The sequence below is a fragment of the Marmota flaviventris genome, chromosome 2 (genome assembly GCF_047511675.1).
Source record: "Marmota flaviventris isolate mMarFla1 chromosome 2, mMarFla1.hap1, whole genome shotgun sequence".
NCBI classification, from domain to species: domain Eukaryota; kingdom Metazoa; phylum Chordata; class Mammalia; order Rodentia; family Sciuridae; genus Marmota; species Marmota flaviventris.
The window spans coordinates 119,417,579-119,437,402 of NC_092499.1; the positions used below are offsets into that span (position 1 = coordinate 119,417,579).

General features: G+C 42.7%; 1 protein-coding gene across 5 annotated transcripts; it reads right to left on the reverse strand.

The window, feature by feature from the left end:
- Window positions 1-350: 350 nt before the first annotated feature.
- On the reverse strand, window positions 351-14,311 carry Ubl7 (ubiquitin like 7). 5 transcript variants are annotated; one of them, XM_027925949.2, is made up of 11 exons: window positions 14,256-14,311; window positions 12,708-12,920; window positions 11,591-11,710; window positions 7,526-7,608; window positions 6,666-6,750; window positions 6,046-6,103; window positions 5,224-5,357; window positions 4,920-4,969; window positions 4,492-4,659; window positions 3,805-3,885; window positions 351-602 (listed from the first exon to the last, which is right to left on the reverse strand). In XM_027925949.2, the coding sequence occupies exons 1-11, from the start codon at window positions 14,293-14,295 to the stop codon at window positions 465-467; spliced, it is 1,170 nt and encodes a 389-aa protein (XP_027781750.2). In that variant the 5' UTR covers window positions 14,296-14,311; the 3' UTR covers window positions 351-464. The 5 variants fall into 5 exon arrangements, with proteins under 5 accessions (XP_027781750.2, XP_027781749.2, XP_027781751.1 ...); XM_027925948.2 differs by having other exon boundaries at window positions 3,805-3,927; window positions 14,256-14,306; XM_027925950.2 differs by having other exon boundaries at window positions 3,805-3,927; window positions 14,206-14,289.
- Window positions 14,312-19,824: the final 5,513 nt, after the last annotated feature.

Consider the following 19,824-nt stretch of genomic DNA (forward strand, 5'->3'; position numbering starts at 1 on the left):
TCCCTAGACTGTGGATATCTCAGAAGCATGAGCCTCTTCTGGCTATAACTGTCACATAACAATCACCTGAATACTGGCATAGCCCTGCTCCAGCCTTGGGTACAACCTAAGGCTGTCATACCCCAAAGCACCAAAGAGTCTGGGGGCTACTGCTACCAATCCCAAAGGTGAACAAAGGTATTACACAGCATTCCATGATGTGGATCTAAAATCCTCTATTTGGGGCCCAGAACCAGGGGCCAACCCTGCTCCCTGATGCCACAGCACCAAGACCGCACACTCTGCTTGCCCCCCTGCCTCTACCAGCTCAGATCAGCCAGAAAGGCCAAACACTGGACAAAGCAGGAGAGTTGATGACCATCAGGTATATTGGGGAGAAGAGAAATGGAGACATCTTCACAAGTGTCTCCCATCATCATCAGCAGCCTCTGTAACTTGCTGGGGGTTCAGAAGGAGCAGGGAGTTCATGGGGCTCCTCCAGCAAAGATGAGTTCCAGGGCTGCTTGGATGTCCCCACCAGTAGCCTGAAGGGCCCGCAGGCTCAGCTCGTCATCCTGGATGCCCATGTCACGCAGCTGCTGCAACTGGGGCTGCCACTGACTCTGTGGAAAGGCAGGGTAGACAGAAGCTGTTAACTGGGACCCTAATGAAGATGCAATTAGGTCTATACTTTCAGGGAAAAGAAAAAAAGATGGGACTCCTAGGGCAAAGGTGGTATACTAAGTTCCATGGAATGGGGACTTCAGGAACATTAAAAGGCTTGAGGGTTAAGAACACAAATTCAAAGTTTTACAGTAAGAAAGGGTCAAAAGAGAAAATGCAAATTACTGTCTCAATTCTTTCTCTTGTGTGCATGTGTGCATACACACACACAAATAAATGGGAGAGGAATAAAACTAGTTTTGTTTTTTAGCATAATAGTGTAGTGAAAAGTCTTACTCTTATCTAGTCCAACTCTTACCCCAAGTAACCTATTTTATTTCTTTCAAGGAATATAAATGTATATTCCTAGGCAAGCACTCTACCATTGAGCTACATCCCCAGCCCTTTTAAAAAAAAATAATCTTTGAAACAGGATCTCACTAAATAACCTGAGCTGGCTTTTAATGTAATTAATCTGTCCTGGAGATGTTTCCATATTGGTACATAAAAGAACTTTTTAATACTCACACAATATTCTAACACATGTGTGTCCTTAAAACACAAAAAATGGACTGTTTCCAATCTTTTGCTATCACAAAAGCTGCAGTGACTGACTCTACAACTGTCATTTTCTACAGGCACATAAACCTCCAGAACAAATTCTGAGAAAAGGGGTTGCTGGAATTATTATATGGGTTTAATAGCTATCTGTACTTCCTTTCCAGTGAATAGTCTGTTCATATTCTTTGCCACCACTTTGTGAAGCTGGGGATCAAACCCAGGACCTGTGCATGCTAGGCAAATACTCTACCACTGAGTTACATCAGTCCCTTTGCCTATTTTTCTATGGAGTTATTTGTCTTAATTTCTAGAACCTCTATACATCAGGAAGATTTCATCCTCTGTGTGATACGTTAGACTTTCCCCCTCAGTTTAGTTAGCCTTTGTTTAGTTTTTATTGTTATTTGGGTTTGATTTGCAGGCAGAACTCAAATTTTGAGTTATAAACTCAAAATTTATAACTCTTTTTTTTTGGGGGGGGGCGGTACTGGGGATTGAACCCAAGGGCACTTAACCACTGAACAACATACCAAGGCCTTTTTATTTTTTATTTTGAGATAGAATTTCACTAAGTTGCTTAGGGCCTTGCTAAATTGCTGAGGCTGGCCTCAAACTTGGAATCTTCCTGCCTCAGCCTTCCAAGCTGTTAGGATTACAGGCATGCACCACCATGCCTGGCTTATAACTCTTATTTAATGGCTCCTGGATTCTTAGTTTCAGCCATGAAAGGACCTTATCTACTATAAGGATTTAAAGAAATACACTCACATTTTATTCTAGTATTTTCATAGTGTCATCAATATCCCTACTTCATGATAGGAAGAAGTATGCAATGTAGGGAAAACTGTGTGTACACATGCAGGAAGAAGGCAGTGGGGAAGAAAGGCAAATGCAAAGAGCCAGGCAGGGGTGAGACTGTGAAGCACACATCAACTCAGGGGACTGATGCAGGAGGAGTCTAAGTTCAAGGTCAGCCTTAGCAACTCAGCAAGGACCTAAGCAACTTAGTGAGACCCTATATCAAAAAATAAAAAGGGCAGGGAGATGTGGCTCAGTGGTTAAGTGCCCCTAGGTTCAATACTCAGTACCAAAAAAAAAAAAAAAAGCCCACATCAACATGGAGGCATTTGATAGGTCAGATGGAACCAAGGCAAGTGCAGAGCTGCAGAGCCAAGTGAACAGGCATCTAACAGGGGAAGATGAAAGCATGGAGAAGTTGTCCTCATGTCCTGTGCCTATTACCCTCATTGTCCCTAAGGGCCAGTGGGGTAGTGAAAACCACATGGGTCTGAACTCTGTCTTTACCATTTCATGGCTTTGGGATCTAGACAAGTTCTAGGAATGATACTCCCTGAAGAGGCTTACTGTAAGGAATAAAGGAAGCAGACGTAAAGCTAACAGCTCACGTGTGGAGGCATGTGATAAAATGCTGAGGCCTTGGGTTTTCCACTTAGCTGCCAGGGTGACCCTTCCTCTTCTTCAAACCTGCCAAGTCTCCCTCCTTAAGTTGGCATTTAAGGGCCCTCACACCCAGCATACCCAGGCTCCCTTTCTCAGCTCCATCTCAGAACTTTTTACACTGGGATGCTGCACTGTACCTTGAAGTTTTGTTTGTGGGTTTTTGGGTTTTTTTTAATATTTTTTAGTTGTAGTTGACACAATAACTTTTATTTATTTTTATGTGGTGCTGAGGATCGAACTCAGGGCCTCGTATATGCTAGGTGAGCACTCTACCACTGAGCCACAACCCTAGCCCCTGGAGCCTTGTAGTTTTAAGTATATAATATATGCCTCCACACATTTGCTCAAACAGGGAGTTGCCTCCACCTGGAAACTATTCCTTTCCTACCACAAACATCTCTTTTCCCTATTTGGTTAACTGCTAATTCTTGCTGGCTGTGGTGGTGCATGTCTATAATCCCAGCAGCTTGGGAGACAGGAGAATCTCAAGTTCAAAGGTAGGCTCAGCAATTTATTGGAGCCCTAAGCAACTCAGTGAGACCCTGTCTCCATAGAAAATATGAAAAAAGGCTGGGGATGTGGCTCAGTTGTTAAGTGCCCCTGGGTTTAATCCCCAGTACCCTCCCCCCGCAAAAAACAAAACAAAAAATAAAACCTGTTAATTCTTTGACAATCAGCTTAAATACCCCTTCCTAAGAAAAACTTTGCCTAACTAAGCCCTCACTTCAAGAAGCTGGGTTTCTCACCTTATTGCTCCCTAGTTCCAAACCTGCCTGGTGCCCCATTATGGCAGGGATGAGAACCAGTTTTCCCAATGCCCCTGCATCTGGAGCCAGACCTCATATTACATATGCTCAATGATCAGCTCATGCTCACTGAATGAATGAATGACTTCCTGACTAAAACTGACATGATTATACAAGCCAGGCAGTCAGGGGAGTCAGGTCATGGTCACTGGGAGCAGGAGTAGAAGCCACAGGGACAACTGTTCTTGGTAAGAACACTCCTCACCTGTCACACGCCATGCCCATACCTAGAACGAAGCATGCCAAATGAGAAGGACTCCACAGCACAGAAAAAGGATTGGCTTCTAAAGCAACAAGAGGGTCACATGGAAGTCAGGAAATGGGGAAGACTGACCTGAAGGCTGGGCTGCCCAGAGGCCTGCAGGGCATGCTGGAGGGCTTGACTGAAGAGATCATTGGTGATGGGCGTTCCTGACTGGACACCAGAAGACATTGGTGAGGTCCCTGATGAATGGCCCTAGAGACAAATCAATCAGAGTCACCTCAAGAACTATCTCAACTCGCTACAGATATCTACAATTATCATATCACCCCATATGCTTCTTGGGTACCCAACTACTACCTTCCAACAGGGATCTGCTACGAGATAACCACATGAAGCTATTTATGTGGGCAAAAAAAGTTCCATTTTCTTCCACTCCATGAAAACGGACTTTAAGCCCACAAGCCAGTCTAAGACTCCAGTTCTGAGAGAAGGCCTTGGAAGCTGGAGTAACTCATCACCAGGAATGCTTAAGTTGGTGATACCTAGTCCCAGTCAGGGATGAGGAAGGGCATATTACATGAGGGGAGATTCTTCTGAATACTAGGAGGAATCAGCCAGGCCTATGTCAAACCTCTTAGCCCTAAGGCAAATGAGGGGAAAGTCACCTGAACTGTACCAAGAAATCCCACCAGGGGCTTCAGGGTATAGCTCAAACCAGATCTAGCACCAGGGTCAGCAAAGGCAAATCCTATTCTATCACTGGGGAGCTTCTCCCTTGGGGGCACGGCCTTGATATTCCAAGTCCTCTCTCCATACCTGGGTGCCAGGAGTTGGTGTGTGAGAGCTGCTTTCTGGCGTGCTGGCCAGGGCCAGGGCAGTGGCCAGTTCACTCTGGGTGATGGGACGGGGTCCAGCAGCTCCACTGTATCCCAGGGAGGCTGGTCGAGAGCTGGATGTGCTGCTAGAGGGTGTAGATCGGGTGCTCTGGAGAAGGGAGGATCCAGAATCAGGAAAGACACTGAAATCCCCAAAGGAACCTCTCTCCACTCCAGAAACAGTTCCTGGGAAGACTGCCTAAGCTCCCAGATCCCAAAAAGAATACAGAAAAGGAACAGTATGACAAAGTCTTGGCCCCACAAAGGGCCTACCTATGACCACTTCTCAGCCTTGGGAGTGCCAAGTCCCAAGGAGGGGCTTATTCCTAGCACCATCTCCCCTAAGCAGCAGGCAGTCGGGCCACTTACTGGGTGAAAGTCATCCTCATCATCTGAGAGCCCTTCAAACAGGAAGCCACCTGGAAGAGAGTGAACAGATTTCAGGAGGAAGAACAGAAAGGCACAGGCGTATCTCCAGATCTCAGCTCAAGTTACTCCAAATTCATATTTCATCTCCCCTTGGAAAATTACAGGACAGATGCACTTCCTGACTCAAACTGAGAGTTCCCAAGGAACGCCCTCTGCCAACACTATACATAGCTGCTGAGGAAAGCAAATCCTTGGGCCATTACCGGCTCCTGAAGGGCCTACAGTACTCTCTTCTGGAGCTTACCTGGCATATCTCTGTACGAGCTGGAGGGCATGCTTCGGGAAGAGGAGTCAGCTCCTGGCATTGGGGTACTACCTGCTACTGAGTGCAGAACCAGGATGATGGCATTGACCAGGGCTGGGTGAGCAGGTACCAATCTAAGACGGGACAAGAAAAACCCAAGGGTGACCAAGAAGGAAAAAGACATCCTCAACCATGACAGTTCTGGGTACCCCCTCACTATGACAGAGATGCCTTTCCTGCCCTGCCTTCAGCATCTTATGCTAAGAAGCTGATCCGCCCTCAGCAATGAAGCAAGGCCTTCAGTTTCTGGAATCTATTGCAAATCCATCACTTTCATCTCAGACAAAGCATGATGGGAAATACATAGGCTGGTGGGCTCAGGTTCTGGTCCTAGACAACATTCTTACTATACTGGGCACCTTTGACAGCTTCCTTCTCGGTCTCTGGGTAGGGTTGTTTCCACTGGCAAAACAAGGGGATGTGGCCTTTTCTGTCCCTTCTAGCTCTAATATTTTAGAGAGAGCTTAAATCCTTCAGGGACTCTCTAACATCTACCAAACAAAATCTAAACTGACCCAGGCACACAAAGCCCTGTCCCACATAATTTTGCTTCATCCTGACACTCCTCACATGTCCCTGACTTTAAGCTTTACCATTCCCAAACAGCCTTTGCTCCTTCTCACCTCCTAACATATTCAGAAGGTGGATCCAGTGACAGGCTGAGGATGGGCTCCAAGAGCACAATCCAGGGCAACAATTAGGTTTCTGGCCTAACCACATGAGAACAGACATGATTCCCTCTAATACAATGATTACACTTACGTATCCAGCATGTTAGGATCAGCAAAAACAGAAAAGAGGTCCTTGTCCTGGAGAACTCCTAAAAGAGAACACAACCCCCTTCAGAGAATGGAAATCTGGTCAGATCCAGGATGGTGAAGAGGCACTAGTCTCAGAACAATTAGTTCAACAGGAACATAGGACCTGCCCTAATGAGAAGAGGAGGAAACACCCCAAGCAACACAATCCAAGTACACTCCTTCCTCTTCCAGTGGGGATGTTCCCCTGCCCTGAACCTCCCCACTGTGCTTCAAACACTGAGCATTAACACACCAGTCTTCCTCCTCTGTATCTTTGGGTTCCCTCATCCATCAAGTTGTATAGGAAGTCTTCCCTTCAGTGATTGAAGTGATTCAGGCTAAATGTAGCCCTCATTTGGCATGCTCACACCCTCATTTATTATGCTATTTAGACCATTATCACTCTGGAGGACTGAGAACTCTTAGGGGATAAGTACGTAAAACACATCTTGATCACTTTCCTCTTCCCGCAAGACCAGTGATTCTTTAGAAAATGGTGAGAATCACTTTAGGGTTATGGCCTTCTCCTGGTTTTTCCTTTTCCAACAACTCTTATTTCCTCAAATCCTTTCCTGAACTTACCCAAAGCAATGGGGTCACTGCTGAGGCCTGGGGTGGCCACAATGATTTGATCCAAAGACTCTTTGTTGCTGAGCATCTTAAAGACCTGCAGGAGAAACAGGGAGGACTAAGCATTTCAACTAGTTTCAAACATTCATCAAATGCCCACACTCTGCTCAAAGACTTCCTCCCTCTACATGTTTGCACATACACCATCACAACGAAACAATACCCCCGGAAATAAATGAGCCTCGTTTTGCTCTGAGATTGTGGCTTACTGGAAAAGAAACAAAGAATTGAAAAAAAAAAAAAAAAGGCAAGTATACCTCAATCTCTGTGGTTCTTTTCCCCACCATAGTTCTAACACTTGCAAAATGAAAGGTCTCATTACAAGCCCAATAACAAAGGTTTCTCTAGATCCCAAAAGCCTTTTAAAATCTCCATACAATTACTATTTCATATTCATATATACTGGGAAGTTCACAGCTGTATTAATTTTCCTGTCAACTTTCCTACAGAAAAGCATCAGCCCATTCCCCAGTGAGGAAACCAATGTTAAGGGGTGGTAGGCACGCAGTTCAGCCAAAGACAAAGAATGAGGCCCAGCAAAAACTGTGTAGATACTTTGGCTACTGCCATACTCATTCCATGAGGCCAGTATGAGAGAGGTTATATCATTATCATTAGATGGAATCAACACCAACTAACACCTAGCTAAGACAGGCTCTCTGGGAAAAGATAGGGCTCTACTGAGGCCCACAGACAAGGCAAAACTCCCAGAGGAACTCTTGGTTGCTGTGGCAACGGGACTCCCAGCTCCCACTCTCCACCATCAACACCAGCATTCACACCCTCTTCCTGCAGCCCCAGCTCACACTCACCGCCTCCCTGTAGGAGGAGCTGCTGTGCAAAGCAGTGTGCAGAACCCGGAACTCCCTCAAGGCAGCCACTTTGTCCACAGGTTCTGGGGAACAAGACACAGTTAACCTTGTTATGTCCTTGCCACAGACATAATAACATCATTTCAGCAAATGGCCATTTGCAACCTGGTCCACACATTCCCTCCCCTCATCACTCTGTAAGAATGTGACAATCCACTCAGACCCATTTGTGCCACAGATGTGAAAACTGCACTCTCCTTTAAGTAGTTTTAGTAGATAAAACAAACAAATTCAAGTTCAGGCCAAGGGAATCTTACCACATGAAAGGGTGTTCTGATCAACAACTAACTATAGGAATTCTAGACTTCTTACATTTGACAAGGAGGAAGGTAAAATCAACTCAGTAGACTTTTATGCAAGGATTTAAATAAGTGCTCTGCAAACCATCTTAACAATACAGTGCTATTCTAACACAGTATATTAACAGAAAGAAATAGAACACAGAGTTGTATATGTACTTTCTAGTAAAACTATGTAAAAAGTGTCAGTGTGTCTGTGGTCCAAAGCTGGAGGGGACAAGAGGATAAGAGCACTTAGATAAGTAACAGGTCCAAGGGGTAACTATTTTCTCCTTAGTATTCTTTCATGTTTCTGTAATATTATTTTCAATCTAAAAAAAAAAAATCTAAATCTAAATCTAAAAAAAAAAAAAAAGAAGAAGGACCAAGAAAACACACTGTGCTCCCAAGGCTCTTAAAAACTTTCCATAACATGCCCAACAGCAAGGCCCCAAACTCCTCTTTGATCTTTAGACACTAATTCATACATAAGGGAAAGTTTAGTAATAACCTCAGCTACTTGTGGTTACTTTACCATAAAAGACCTCAGTCCATTTCAAAGAAATATGGGTAACAGCAAGGAGACCAGGTAGGTAGGAAGTTCATCCTGGGTCACACTTTTTAAAGTGTGGTAATCCTCACCAAGGGACTGCTACTTGTGTTTATATGTTTGTATAGATTGTATCATCTGACTTCAGGGGCATACTACCAAGGAAAATGAACTGTACTCCTGGATACAGTGTAGCAGTCATGTCCTATAGCCCTAATAACAAGGGCTAACTCTCAAAAAATACTCAACTTTACCTAACTTACTCATTTAACAAACACATACTGAGCATGTACCCTGTGCCTGGCTTTGGGCAAGTCACAGGAAGCAAAAAATAAGAATCTTTACAAACAAAGGAATTCTTGGGGCAGTAGGAGAAATGAGATTAGATCAAACACACAATTATAAAATACCACACTGATGGCCTCAGCAGATATGTGAATGCAAGCAAGGGCACTGGCCATCTCTGAGAGACAGGACCAGGATCCACAGCCACCTCCCAGGGAAGATCTGAGAGGGGCACTTAAGGTAGAGCAGATGTTTACTTAGGGAAGAAGCTCTTCCAAGCCTAAGTGAGAACATGTGCAAAGATATGGAAGAAAAAGAATGTGGTGTTCGGAAGGAACAGCAAGTCATTTTTTATGTCTGGAGCTCAGGGTACACATCCCTGCTCAAATAGCAGGCTAAAGTAAAATCTTGAGAATTTATAACACACCATAGAGAAACACCAAAGGGATCCAGGTGGGAAGGGAGAGACGGGCCAGTTTTCATCCTATAAGCTCTCATCTAGTGGGAGAAGAATGTACTTCCTTTGGAAGAAGAGTGCCAGAGGAGAAACTATATTTAAAGTATTGCCACAAAGCCATTTCTTTTCAGATTGAAAAGCTTCTTTTCGCCTCCCAATAAAACGTCCATTTGCTTAAAAAATAAATCTCCAGGCAGAAGTTAGGAGGAAATGGATTCTAAGTATTCTAAGCTAGCAATGAGCTAATAATAATGGGCATCTCTGTACCCTTTGAAGGGTGGGAGGTAGCTAGCCTATTGGAAAGCACTTTGTCTCTTGAACCTCTAAAACCTAGGTCCCTATCAGCTCTTGCATTATGCTTTTTGTTTTATTTTTTGGTACTGGGGATTGAGCCCAGAGGTGCTTTACCACTGAGCTACATCCCCAGTCCTTTTTATTTTTTGAAATAAATGGTCTTACTAAGTTGTTGAGACTAGCCTCAAGTGTGCAATCCTTCTACCTTAGCTTCTCAAATAGCTGGGATACAGGCATGTGTCACTGCATCTGACTCTTGCATTCATTTCTAAGTAAGTAACCTTTCCAACCCCTTTCCTTCATCTATAAAATGCTAATTAATGTTACCTACCCTGCAGGGCCACTGTCATGATTAAGTGAGATATCAAAGGGGAAAAAAACCTAGCTCACAGAAGCTATAAATATTCCTTTCTTTTGTTAATGCCCTCTAGCAAAAGAACAGCACCCAAACACAGGAGAACACCTGCATTTGAACAAGATGGGTTTATTGCTCACTACACAAAGGAGAATGCAAACCAAAGGGAACTATAAGGTGTCTCAACAAGATGATATTAGAAAGGACATAGAGGATTTAAGCTTTGAAGCCAGGTGCAATGGCACACACTTGTAACCCCAGCTACTTGGGAGGCTGAGACAAGACTACAGGTTGAGGCCAGCCTTGGCAGCTTAGTAAGACCCTGTCTTACAATAAAAAATCAAAAGGGCTGGGATGAAGCTCAGTGACAAAGCACCTCTAGGTTCAACCCCAGTACAGGAGGAGGAAAAACGATTTAAGCTTTGGCTGGGTAAGTTTGGGAAAAGTAGGATTTTGCTCTGAATTTGAAGCCATCGGGAAGTGGGGACAATTTCATGATTGGGTTTATTTTTTGTTGTTGTTTTTAGGTTTTTTTAATACCAGGACTGAACCCCGAAGTGTTTAACCACTGAGCCATATCTCTAGCCCTTTTCATATCTTATTTAGAGACAAGGTCTCACTGAGTTGCTTAGAGCCTTGCTAAATTGCTAAGGCTGGCTTTAAACTTGTGATCCTCCTACCTCAGCCTCCTGAGGCGCTGGTATTACAGGCGTGCGCCACCATACCTGGCATGATTGGATGTTTTAATAATCCTTCTTAAGAAGGAAGGAAAAAATACAGCAGTTACTGGTAAAGAAGCAACAGTCATTCTCATTAGCCAGAATAGAAGGATATGTGATCACTTTTGCAGTTTGGACAATGTACAGATTTTGGTCTCTGCTCAGAAATGATAAAGATCTTATTTTTGTCTTGATCCACGATGACCTCAGAATGTCCTTGTCTAAAGTTGGTGACTTGTGCATTTGTTCATGTTCCATGAAAGGACTCCAAGGTCTACTTTTGAGTACCAGGTCAACCCTTGGATGTCAAGGGATTCTTTTTTCTTTCTCACTTCCCATTAGAATACAAAAGAAGATGTTTTTTGACCTTTATGTTTAGAACTGAAAAGAGGGTAAATTTTCAAGCTGACAACAATCATGAACATTATAAAAATATGTCAAATTGACAATTTTTATATAGCTTGCCTTTATCTAGATGAAACTTTTAAAACACAAATATAAAACTTAAATTATGAATTCCAAGTAGCACCTTCTATTAATAAATCAGAAAGGCTTTAAAGGCTTTGTATATTTTCTCCAAGAGTGACTTTAATGTTGTTGGAACATTTTCTGGAAAATAAACTACCAGTACATCAGGAGTTGTAAGCTGATTGAACAAATCATTGCCTGATGCAGTTGGCAGGATGATTTGCTCACAAGAAAACAAACTACAGCATTAGAGAAGTGCAAGAAGTTTCCAGCTTTTTCCTAATGACAACAGCAACAATAATAAAAGGAAACAAAGTTCATTCAGAAATAAGCTATTAATCTAAAGACTTTAAATGGAAACACATTCTCTGTCCATTAGAAAACATCAGGTAAAGAACTTAGAAAGTAGAGAAATAAATCTCCTACCATTAGTGGCAACTTACTGTTTATCAATGTGATACAATCAAGTAATAAAGTCATTTCCTATTGACATTGTCTCTTTGTTCCACCCAGGCCCATGCCTGAAGAAAACACAATCCCTTCCCTTGAAGAAATTATAGAAACTCTGCTGGTCTGACTAAGGGCCAACGCTCACTCACCTGGTTTCTGATCAGGCTCAGGCCAGGATTTGCGCAGAACATGAACCGTGGACCCGGGCTGAATGCCATAGAAATCAAGGGTCTGATCATCTTTTAGCTTCCGGCCACAGTAGATAAGATCTAAAAAAAAAACAACAAAAAAACCTGTCCATTTATTTTGTTCCTCAAAACAATTTAGATGATTTTTGTCCCCTGAGAACCTTATTTTGGTTGGGCAGAAAGCTGGAGAATGATACATACTTTAAAACATACTCTTATTTAAGAAATACATTTTAGCCAAGTGTGGTGGCCCACACCTGTAATTCCAGAGACTCCAAAGGCTAAGGTAGGAGGATTGCCAAGTTTGAGGCCAGCCTTATCAAATTAGTAAGATCCTGTCTCAAAACTTGAAAATAAGTAAAAAGTATCTCAGTGGTAGAACACCCCTGGTTCAATCTCTAGTCCAAAAACAAAAGAAAGAAATTTAAACAACAATTGTTAGCAAGTACAAACCCACAAGATGGAGCTATACAGAATCCAACCATAAAAGAACTCTAGAATTTAACATTGTAGAAATTGCTCCATTTAAAAGTGGGAAAATGTAAAAACAAAAAAGGATGAATCCAATCTGGTGAGGCAGAAAATACCTACTCACCAGTTAAAACCCTTAGCTATTATACATTTACAGCATAATTTAATTATATTATACTTAAACTCCTCCTTCCTCCACTTGAAATGCCCTTGTCTTCATTTCCTTATTTTTCCATCTTCCCTCTAATCAACCAGCCAAACAACAATTTTTCTAATCATTTCTTAAGATTTAAGGGATACACTGAGGAGCCTCCCCAGATCAACAACTCATTCCTTGACCTGCCCCAAATTTTTATCCTTTTAGAGAAAAAACTCAATAATATAATAGTTTAGGAATTGTGATGAAGCAGTTCCATGTAATACATGACTGAAATGGCAAGCAAGAGTTCTATTATGATTTGTGACTCGCCTAACACTCACTTCTCTGAAGTGTTAACATTATGAGGCAACAAATCCCAAGCCTTTAATTCACTCTGGTAATTCTGTAAGTATCCTCCCCACATAAGAGATCAGAGCAGCAGTTCAAGCCCAGTCCACAGAGACTCACCAATCAGCTCAGGGTCTGGAACAGACTCCTGGAGTTTGCCAGCAATAAGCTGCTTCAGAAATGAAATACTATAGCCCCCTAGTGAGTATTCTCCAAGTTCTGTCTCTGGCAACCGAAGAATAGACTTTGGGGCAAGTGGCTGGTCAGCCAGCTTCACTGCCAGATGCCAGTCTGAGAGAGACATCCTCTCTCTTTCGCGCTCTCTCTTTCTCCCTGTAAAAGAATAAAGCCTCAGTAGTTGAAGGACAGATCACCATCCTAATCCACTCCCACCCACCAAAGGGTTAAATAACAGACAATTCAGTGTGACACTGTTAGAGAAGCATTAGATGCAACATCAGGAGGCCAGAACTAGAATATGTGGCCCTCCCTTTATTCAGCTCTTTAGGCCTCAGTTTCTTCATCTTTAAAGTGGGCATAAATACCATCCAATTTAATAGGAATGTTGTGAGGTTCAAGTGAGATTATCCAATCCTCTCCCTCCTATGCATTCCTTGTTTCTGATTTATTTTCTTCACTTCTTGGTGGTTTAGTTACAACAGCTTATATCAAGTACCCTGTTTTGTTTTTTTTTTTCCCCTTGGTCTTTCTCTGTGAAAGATTTATGCTGCCACCCAACTCATGATTTTGAAATATAGAACTGATCAAGTCATTCCCCTGCTTAGAGCACCTCAATTGGCTTCAAACCACCTCTATGAATAAACTGAAACGTCACAAAATCATTCCTTTTGCCTCCTGCCATCTTTCCTTTCTAACAGAGCCTTGCCCTGTGCCACTCCCCCAACAGGTTAAGTACACCTCACTATGTCTCCATTCAAAATAAAGCTCTCACCTTTGCTAATTTCCTGACTTTTCAAGTCTTCCTTTTTTGGTCTCTTAGCAGACTCCTACCAGGCCAACACAAACACAATCTCCTCTAAACTCTTCTTTTTCCTGTTGTTCTCACTGGGCAAAACAGCTATTTACTTTCCACCAGCACACACACACCAACTCTTGAATACAAACATTAGAATTTTTTGTATTCCTTGAATACAAACATTAGAATTTTTTGCCTATGTTGTCCACATGCCTGGCACATATGGATGCCTAGAAGTCAAAAGTTCTGAGGATGGAAAAGTCTCTCAAAGCAAAGCAAGTCCTTGTTTTAGTCATCATTATTGCTTCCAAAGAGGTCTCTGAAAGGGTATTGGAAAAGAAAAGGCTGCCCATCCCATCTTAAAACATCCATACTCAAGGTACCATCCGCCTCCAGGTTTAAAACAAGATTTGTACACCAATCTCACTTAATCCTCACTGTTCCCCGGGGCAGGCATTATTGTCCACATTTTACAGGTGATGGACTCAAGATTCAGAAAGGTGAAGTCACCTGGGCCAAGGTCACAGATAGCTAGCAGTGAGGTAGGAACACTGTCTGGTGGCTAGCCCACCTCTCCGGTGGGACCAGTTATCTAGCCGACCCACGTCGAGCCCGCGAGACCAGGGGCCCCTGCGCCCTCACCCGTCCCGCGGAAGGAACCCGGCCGCAGAGCCGCCGGTGTAAACACTCACTCTGGCCCTCTCGCCGGAAACCGGAAGCTCCGCGCTGCATTCCGGGAGTTGCAGTTTCCGCTGCAGCCCCGCCCCTTATAAATAGTCGACCAGCAAGGGGCGCTAGTTGTCATGCTTCCGGTTCCGGGGAGGCGTGGCTCTGGATCCGTTTGAAATCCCCGGCGGGAGGGCTTTCGCGGGAGGTGATACTGTTTCCTGTCAGATTAACCGGCGATGTATTGAATTAGGGAGGGCTGGTGTGGCTTTTTCCAAAGAGGCAAACAGACCCTGGATTCCCGCGCTCTCCTGAGAAGCCTATGAAGACCAGCGGTTCTGCCGGGCTGAGGAAACGCCCATTGCTGGGCCGTCGGTGGGATGGCTGACCCCTGGTCCCCTCCCGCCAGGTTCCTGCCCTCCCGAAGGGCCTTTTCCCAGGCGGCCTCTTCAACACGCCCCACCGATTCCCCGCAGACCTCACGGCGAAGATGGCTGTACTCGGGTGAAGTCAGCCTCTTGTGCTCCTCGCCGCTGAATTTTTACAGGGGTCTTACCAATGGGATGTACAGGGACCCTTCAAAAATTGGGTCCTTGAGAGGAGTTACAAAGTCGGGTTCCTGGCACACCCTGAACATTCAGCGTTGAGGTTCATATAACATTCGTAGAGTCAGTGTGGGGAGGGGACTTTCCACTGAACTCTCAGAGAAACTGCATATTTTAGTTGATTGAAAAAGTTTCACATGGTTAAAATTAGATTGTGCTTGCACAACAGTTAGAATTATCTAAAATCAAAAAGGGGCTATGATTGGAGTCAAGGAATTAGTTAAAGAACTAAGAAAAGCAATAACAACAAAAGGAGGCTATAAGAAATGGGCTGAGTTTGTGGCTCAGAGGTAGAGCGCTCGCCTAGCATGCGTGGGGCACTGGGTTTGAAAGATATTGTGTCCACCTATAACTAAAAATTAATATTTAAGAAAAGAAGAAAATGAGAGCCCTGTGTGGTGTTGCATGACTCTAATCACAGTGGCTTCGGAGGCTGAGGCTGGTGGATCCCAGGTTCGAAGCCAGCCTCAGCAACTTAGAGAATCTATAGGCAACCTACACGCCTTTGGTTTCAATCCCTGGTACCAAAAAAGAAACAGAAAATGAAGTTGATCATAATAGATAGAGATTGATCCTGCATGCACAGATGTAAAAGCTGAATTCTTGAACATTCCTCTATAGAGCCTGGGACTAGGGCAGTATTTGAGCAGGATAATTTCAGGAGTGCAGACAAACTGCATGTTTGGGAGGAGGCTAATTATGGAGTTCTGTCCTCAGTACCACAGGAAAATAAATAAAATAAAGGTATTGTGTACAACTAAAAAATATATATATTTTAAAATCACATATCTGTGATTACAGGAAAGACAGGAAATCCTCAGGTACTAGACATGAAGAAGGAACTGAAAACATGACAGAGTTTGAGAGGAGGCTAATCATGGAGGTCCCCAAAGTCCTTTCCCCGTCCTTCCCATCTTTAGATATACCCCCTCTTTCATGAAAAATTTTTTTTAAAAAAACTGGGGATTGAACCCAGGGCACTTTACCACTGAGCTACATTCCTAGTCCTTTTTATTTTATTTGGAAACACATCTCCCTAAGTTGCTGAGGCTGGCCTCTTGCTGTCCTCCTTTGTCAGGTTCTGGAGTCACTGGCATTACAGGTCCAGCTCAGAAACTCTTCCTCAGTGTACAAATCTCTTGAGCTCTGTCCTATCTACTGTGGTACTTGCATCTAAACCCCATATTTTATTGTTTAATTACTTTTTTTTTTAAGAGAGAATTTTAAAATATTTTTTAGTTCTCGGGGGACACAACATCTTTGTATGTGGTGCTGAGGATTGAACCCGGGCCGCAGACACACCAGGCAAGCGCGCTACCCCTTGAGCCACATCCCCAGCCTCTGTTTTATTAAACTTTAATATTGTGTCTTCACTGCCTCCAGGAGAAACCAGGAACCCTGTCTTTTTTTTTTTTTTTTCCAAAGTGGAGCTGAATATACTAGCTGCTCATAAATTTCTGTTTTGGTTGATTTCATCATAATCTGCATGAAGGAATGGACTATGACTATCTTGTCCCCTTTACCTTCAGCAGTTGACCAGGGCATGGCACATAGTAGGTTAGCAATAAATATGTATTGAATGAATAATTCAGGCCAAAGCTATTTACCAAATGTCATTCTCGTGGTATAGCCTTATGTTCCCAAGAGAAGGAGGAAGCTTCTCTGAGTTCTTCATCATACAGTATTCAGAAACACTGTAATGATAAATTATAAATGAGCAAATGAATAAAGGGATAACAAGTTAGCGAGTAGGTGCTGTGCTCCAAAATAAGAATCAGATCTTAGAGAAAATTAGAACCTGGACACAAGACAAAGGTGGAGCAGATATTTGTTGAGAAGAAAAGTGTCCAGGCCCAGTCCTTCAGCCAATTCACATTTAGAGGCTTGTTACCTCATTAGCTCTTTCTAGAAAGTGCTGGGCAGTTATTAAACATTCAAGGGATTATTTGACCTAGTCGGTCACTGTTGGAAAACATAACAATGGACATTTGTATATTTAAGATAAAATTTTTCAAGATTATAAAATTAATACCAGGTTTCTAAGTCTGGCAAGATAACAAACTAAAAGTATTTCTATTCCTACTACAAACACAAATGTGGTATAAAATAATGCACATTAAAAATCAGATGGAGGCTGGGGTTGTGGCTCAGCGGTAGAGCACTCACCTAGCACGTGTGAGGCTCTGGGTTCGATCCTCAGCACCACAGGAAAATAAATAAAATAAAGGTATTGTGTCCAACTACAACTAAAAATATATATTTTTAATCACATAGCTGTGATTACGGAAAGACAGGAAATCCTCAGGTACTAGACATGAAGGAGGAACTGAAAACATGACAGTGAATTTGAGAGCGAATGAGTACTTCTCCAGAAAGATCTGTGGTCCTAAAATCTTGCTTGGGGGTTTCTATTTTCACACTTAAGATTGGGCCCCTCAAAGGTTGAAACTACATAAAGTTGAAATCCTTAAAATATTTGCCCCTTAAGTGAAAAGGCAGGCAAGAAAGGAAGAGAGGGAAAAAATGGGGGGGGGGGAGTGTATTAGCACTGTAAGAAGACAAGAAAGTTCTCTCCGGCTCTAAGGGCAATAAAAGGGGAGAAGGTTGAAACTACATAAAGTTGAAATCCTTAAAATATTTGCACCCTAAGTGAAAAGGCAGGCAAGAAAGGAAGAGAGAAAAAAAAGGGAGGAAAATTGTATTAGCACTGTAAGAAGACAAAGTTCTTTCTGGCTCTAAGGGCAATGAAAGGGGAGTCTATGTGAAAAAAAAAATTGTTTTCCCTAAGAATATGAAACCTCAAGCATGTGCTTTATATATGTTTGAGGTCAAATCTTCCAAGGCTATCCAGGAACATCCAAAACTGGTCCTGGTGCATTTTCCATAGCCAATATAAATCCTCTTTGGAGTAACACTTATTTTCTGAATTCTTAATCAAACAATGTTCAAAAGCATTATAATGATAAATTATAAATGAGCAAGTGAATAAAAGGATAACCCAGAACCAACCAAACAGGGTCTTTGGAAACCAAGTTAGCAAATATGTGCTGTGCTCCAAAACAAGGGTCAGGCTTGGAGAAAAACTTATTTTTATGCTTAGACTTTGTATCAAACCCATACCATCTAACAGGTAAGAAGAAAAGCAAACTGAAAATGATTTCACACCAAGAATTAGCAAATATTCATGGAAGCAATTCATTGTTAAGAGAGTCAACAACACCAAAAATGTCAGATACTAGGAAGTCAGTAAGATAGGAAATAAAATTTACTAAAGACATAAAGATAACAAGTCTGTTAGACACAACACCAGCCAACCCACAAACAAGATTCCTCTCCACACTTGACTTCACAGAGAGCTGCAGATAAGGTCATTTCTGAAGAAGCACCTGATCATGTGGCAAGACCTGCTGGCACTCAAGAATGACACCACTGCTATGCAGCTTCACTTTGACTCTGGCAACAATGTCTTGGCCCAATGGTCCTTCCCCTTCTCTTGAAGGAGGCCCTTCATCAGAGATCCCCCAGAAGATGTAGCTGGAAGCCTCACAGCTGGAAGGGATTGCCTAAATGTGATGGTAGAGACAAATTACTATCTGCTGCTAGCTCTGCCCTGTGATCATGACCAAGAGGATGTGGTGAGCCAGACTTTCTCTTTAGGCTACCTTTATCACTTACCCGCAGGCCAAGCAGGTATAAGAGATCATCAGTGTCTCCAACCTTGGCTCTAATCAGCTTCTTTAGTGTGCTACAGATCTTCCCACTCTGTGAGTTCTCTGAGAGTCACCTGTCCAGCCTGGCCCCTGACTTCCTTGCCAGCATCTCCAAAATCTCTCCCCACCTTAGGATTTTCATTGTCTTTGTGTGACCTGCTGACTGGTCATCACCTGAGTGTATTTTCCTGACACTGCTGCAAAAAAAAAAAAAAAAAAAATGAACTCTGTACAACCCAGCCAGATGACTGAGAAGTTGCAAAGGGGACAAACTCTTACCACCAAACACTATCTTCCTGTACCATGCACCTGCCTAACTCCATGGAACAGACCTCAGGTGGTGGTGCTGCTCCTATCTTGTCTGTTTATAGGACCCTTTTGCCCAAGACAAACCACCAACTGATGGACTTGCAGATACCTTGGAGCTGTGGCTTCTCTTTTTGGAGAAAAGTAACAGGTCAGTGCAATTCTTTTTTCTTTTTTTTTTTTTAAGAAACAAACAACAATAACAAAAACAGAACCCCCTTTGCACTAAATTATCATCCTGGACTTTGGCACAATAAAGACAGACCATGACACCCTGGACATCTTGGTGTATGTGAACATACATCACAAACTCTCAAAAGGAACTTGGAACTTCTGCTGAAACCTTGGAGTCAAGAACATTTCATTTGGGCTGGAGATGTGGCTCAAGCGGTAGCGTGCTCGCCTGGCATGCGTGTGGCCCGGGTTCGATCCTCAGCACCACATACAAACAAAGATGTTGTGTCCGCCGAGAACTAAAAAATAAATATTAAAAATTCTCTCTCTCTCTCCTTAAAAAAAAAAAAAAAAGAACATTTCATTGGGTTTTTGTTTCTGTTTTGCCACATCCCCTCCCTTCCTCTGTTCATATAACTTGTCACCTTTCTAATTTTCTAGTTCCACCACTTTTAACTCACCAGGATGTACAGTTCACAATTGAACAAGAACAAACAGAAGGATTTTATTTCTTGGTGGGATGTGAAGAACTCAAATATGTGAATATATAAATATATAACATATTTTTATATAATAACTTTAAAAAGTCAAATTTCCCTGACACACACTTTTTAAATCTGCGCCACAAATTTGCTTTTAGAAAAAAATCTTATTTTCAAACTTAGACTTTGTACTGTCACTCATTAATAAATGTACATCCTTACAGCATGGGCCATGCTTCCTCAATATAAAAGTGCCACACAGCACCTGTATAAAAAGATGGTTTGTCCACTCCTCCTGTGACCTAGGCCTCTCTCCCA

Excerpts from the sequence above, each read along its gene's own strand:
- Ubl7 (XM_027925948.2), bottom strand. The coding sequence starts at position 14,295 with ATGCAGCGCGGAGCTTCCGGTTTCCGGCGAGAGGGCCAGA. Across the intron at positions 12,921-14,255 it reads TTTCCGGCGAGAGGGCCAGA|GGAGAAAGAGAGAGCGCGAA; the intron begins GTGAGTGTTTAC and ends ATTCTTTTACAG. Across the intron at positions 3,928-4,491 it reads CACCAACTCCTGGCACCCAG|GGCCATTCATCAGGGACCTC; the intron begins GTATGGAGAGAG and ends ATTTGTCTCTAG.